Source organism: Rhinopithecus bieti, unplaced genomic scaffold, assembly GCF_001698545.2.
Source record: "Rhinopithecus bieti isolate Rb0 unplaced genomic scaffold, ASM169854v2 scaffold_10654, whole genome shotgun sequence".
Classification (NCBI taxonomy): domain Eukaryota; kingdom Metazoa; phylum Chordata; class Mammalia; order Primates; family Cercopithecidae; genus Rhinopithecus; species Rhinopithecus bieti.
The window spans coordinates 115,149-118,930 of NW_016806688.1; the positions used below are offsets into that span (position 1 = coordinate 115,149).

General features: G+C 34.1%; 1 protein-coding gene across 1 annotated transcript in view; it reads right to left on the bottom strand.

The window, feature by feature from the left end:
* The window catches only part of NEXN (nexilin F-actin binding protein), a 53,593-nt gene that overhangs the window by 25,144 nt on the left and 24,667 nt on the right, over positions 1-3,782 (bottom strand). Inside the window, 4 exon segments of the mRNA XM_017877389.1 lie at positions 1,324-1,472; positions 1,559-1,637; positions 1,841-2,032; positions 3,463-3,541. Coding sequence (XP_017732878.1) covers positions 1,324-1,472; positions 1,559-1,637; positions 1,841-2,032; positions 3,463-3,489 — 447 coding nt within the window. The 5' untranslated portion in view covers positions 3,490-3,541.

The following is a 3,782-nucleotide window of genomic DNA, read 5'->3' on the forward strand; positions in this document are numbered from 1 at the left end:
AAAAAAAAAAAAAAAAAAAAAAAAAAAAAAAAAAAAAAAAAAATGACTACCCTGCTGGATTTCAGACTTGCATGGGCCCTGTAACCCCTTTGTTTTGGACAATTTCTCCCATTTGGAACTGCTGTATTTACCCAATACCTGTACCCCCTTTGCAAATCCAGGGTAAATACATTTCTTTAGTAAGTATGGCATATGCTTTGCTTTCATTGTCACTTTTCTTTTTCAGAAAGGTAATGGAAACTGAAGGGAGCATAGCAAAAGACTGAAAGCACTTAATGTATGGTTTTAAAAGACCAGCTGATATAGTTTGGCTCTGTGTCCCCATCCAAATCTCATCTTGAATTGTACTCCCATAATTCCCACATGTTGTGGGCGGGACCCGGCGGGAGATAATTTGAATCATGGGGATGGGGGTGGTTTCCCCCATACTGTTCTCGTGGTAGTGAATAAGTCTCATGAGATCTGATGGTTTTATCAGAGGTTTCCGCTTTTGCATCTTCTTCATTTTCTCTTGCCACTGCCATGTAAGAAGTGCCTTTCACCTCCCTCCATGATTCTGAGGCCTCCCCAGCCATGTAGAACTGTAAGTCCAATAAAACCTCTTTTATTTTCCAGTCTCGGGTATGTCTTTATCAGCAGCATGAAAACAGACCAGCATGTAAAAGTATTGTTATTAGAAGATTAACATTTTGTTAGGTACTCATGGATAATTTATATGTGACATTGCCTTACATCTTTGTAAAATCTTCTAACCTGTAAAGAAAAATAAGGAATGTAGACGGGGTGAGGAATATGGATAGAATGGTAAGATTGTATATGACAGAAATCATCTCACTATTCTACCTTAAAACAGGCATATTCTGCCCATATCCTTCTAGGCATCTGATGTTAAATATTTTACCTTCAGCTCTTCTCAGGTTAGCTGCCTTTTTTTTTCTTTCTTTGAGACGGATCATACTCTGTCACCCAGGCTGGAGTCCAGTGGCATGATCTTGGCTCACTGCAACTTCCACCTTTCAGGCTCAAGCGAACCTCCTACCTCAGCCTTCTGAATAGCTGGGACTACAGGCACTTGCCACCATGCCCAGCTAATGTTTGTATTTTTTTGTAGAGACGGGATTTTGCCATGTTACCGAAGCAATCCACCCACCTTGGCCTCCCAAAGTGCTGAGATTACAGATGTGAGCCACCATGCCCAGACGGTTAGCTGCTTTTTAATAGGTTTATGTTATATTAAAATATTTTAATTAGGCAACATACCGATTAGTTTTACTTTGCACAGTTAGTTTCAGAAACAAAGACGAACTTAATCTTTAGTGATACCTGCTCAGCCCTTTTTGCTAATTCACGCTGTATTTTCCTCTTTTCTAACATATCCTGCTCAATTCTGCGTTTTCGTTCCTCCTCCGTTCTCTTCCTTTGTTCCTCTTGTCTTTGTTTCTCCATTTCAGCAAATCTACCCTTAACAGTTCCTAAGAATATATGAAAAAAATGTTTAATAATTGGCTATGTTTCTATTTTGCAATTTAATTTGCTATTTACTTCTCAAGCTTCTTACCTGTTAATTTTGGAACATAAGCCTTTTCTACTTTAGAAGATACATCTTCCTCATCATCAGAAGCAAGCATTTCTTTAATCTAGATGGTTAAATAAATTCATGTGAGTACATGTCCAAAAATTAGACTAAATCATATTATATGCAGAGTTTAAATTAGGTTACAAATACAGAAAAGTATTTTAGTTATAGTTAATATGAAATGTGGTTAATGTGAATAAGTACAATTTAAATTAAAAAAATGAAAACAAGTATTTTCACGAGAATAAAGTAAAATAAAGTAACCTCCTGCTTTCTCCTGTTCCATTCTCTCTCTCTAATATATTGTTCTTTTCTTCTTTGCTTTTCGTCTCTAGATCTCCTTTGATTTCTTTCTTCCCTGGCTCTCTGCATGGCTTCAAACTTATCCTTTACATCACCCTTGCCAAGTTTTGGTACATAGGTTTTTGGGACAGGTTTAGATGAAGAAAGCAGAATCTTCATTAGAAGAAAATAAAGAAAAGAAAGTTAACGAAAAAGATAGGAAGAAATTAGGTAAAGATAGATAAGAATAAGCAATATAAAAAATATATATTGAAACATAAAATAGAAATGTGTTTGAATGCTTTATTTGACTATCACAACCTGATTAGATACTTTCTAAAACCTATGAAAAATGACATTACAGAAAATATGAGAGTAGAAATTTCACTGTTATATATTAATGAAATCCCTTTTTGTGGGTAGCATTCCACCGAAGCTGAAAGCCAGTAAAATATAAAAATAAAATTCTGAATTCTAATTAAAACTATCTTTTATTGTCTAACTCCATTATTAAAGATTCAGATTTGATATCACTTGTTAAAAAGGTACCCAAACTAATTTCAGTAAATTTGGTGAAGTTGAAAACAAAGCAAAAGTTTAGGCTTTAAAGTTTAGAGGCTAATGCACATTTTACACCCTTCCTGGTTTCTATATCTAATATAAGCAAAACTGAAGGCCAGTCCTTTAGTCCTTATTTGTGGCTGAGGTACACCATGGTCTGTGGGCACAAGCTGTGATTTATATTGTTACTATTACTTCCCATCTATAACTTCCTTAAACCACATTAAAAATGTGTAAGAAGGCTATATCATTCTATATAGGGTGGGCTGTAAGAGCAATTCCATATGGCAAGAGAGCTTCACAAAGAACAGGAATCTGGTAGAAGACTGAAGAAATGATTTTCCTCCACTCTATAACCAGGAAAGCAAATTATTTTCATCACTTTGAAAATTAAGCTGATTTCTAAATGAAATTTCAGTAAATAAAATGTGTGCCTCAGAACACCAAACCCTTTTTCCTAGTGATAATGACAATTGCTTAATTAATCTGTGGCACATCCAGCCTGTATTTTGTAATCTATTATGTGTCATTGGTCATTTAAGGGTTAATTTTATAATTCTGAGTGTCAGCAACTGAACTCTTCTTACGACAACTCTCAGTATCTACAGTCAAGAACCAGAAAAAAGCTAAAAATTAAAAAATATACATAAGGCACTAAAAACATTCCTTACCTAAGAGGGAATTATGCTTTCTCCTGTGAGTATAGGTCAAACTTTGTTTTAATACTAAAATAATACTTTCTAAGAGTTATCAAGAACAAAACATTTAAAATTCTACTCAGAATGCTAGCTATCACATCCACTTCACTATCATTCACAAATTTAGTACTCATGCTTTGTAGAATTTCCTAGAACCCAAATGAAAATACTAGCCCAAGACCAGCTGGTGAATTGTATCTCTTCTTGTTTTAGATCTTGCCATTATGTTATTAATTATGAACTCCTAAATGTGACCTTTCCACCAAATGATTGTCCTTTCAGCAATTCTACAGTCAACTCTACATTTCCCTCTTTTATTTTTATTTTTTTACTTTTGAGACTTACCTCAGCCTTTTGGGAAATATCATTCATGTTTGCTCTATGTGGTCTTGGGCTGATTATGAAGCTCTGTAAATATTTTCACCTGAAAAAAAATTATATTGTATAATAAATTTTAATTTATTTGTAATATATTATGTATTTTTATAAATAGAAATAGCAATTAATTGCCCCTCAAAAAGTACTGACATAATCCAAGCAAGTAATAAATTGTGATAACCTTTAGCTCTTTTTCCCAAGATTCATGGTATAGAAAATATAAGGTGCATGATGCTAAAAGATCCCTGAAAGTTTTTGATCCAGAATAGCTTGATGAACATATGAAG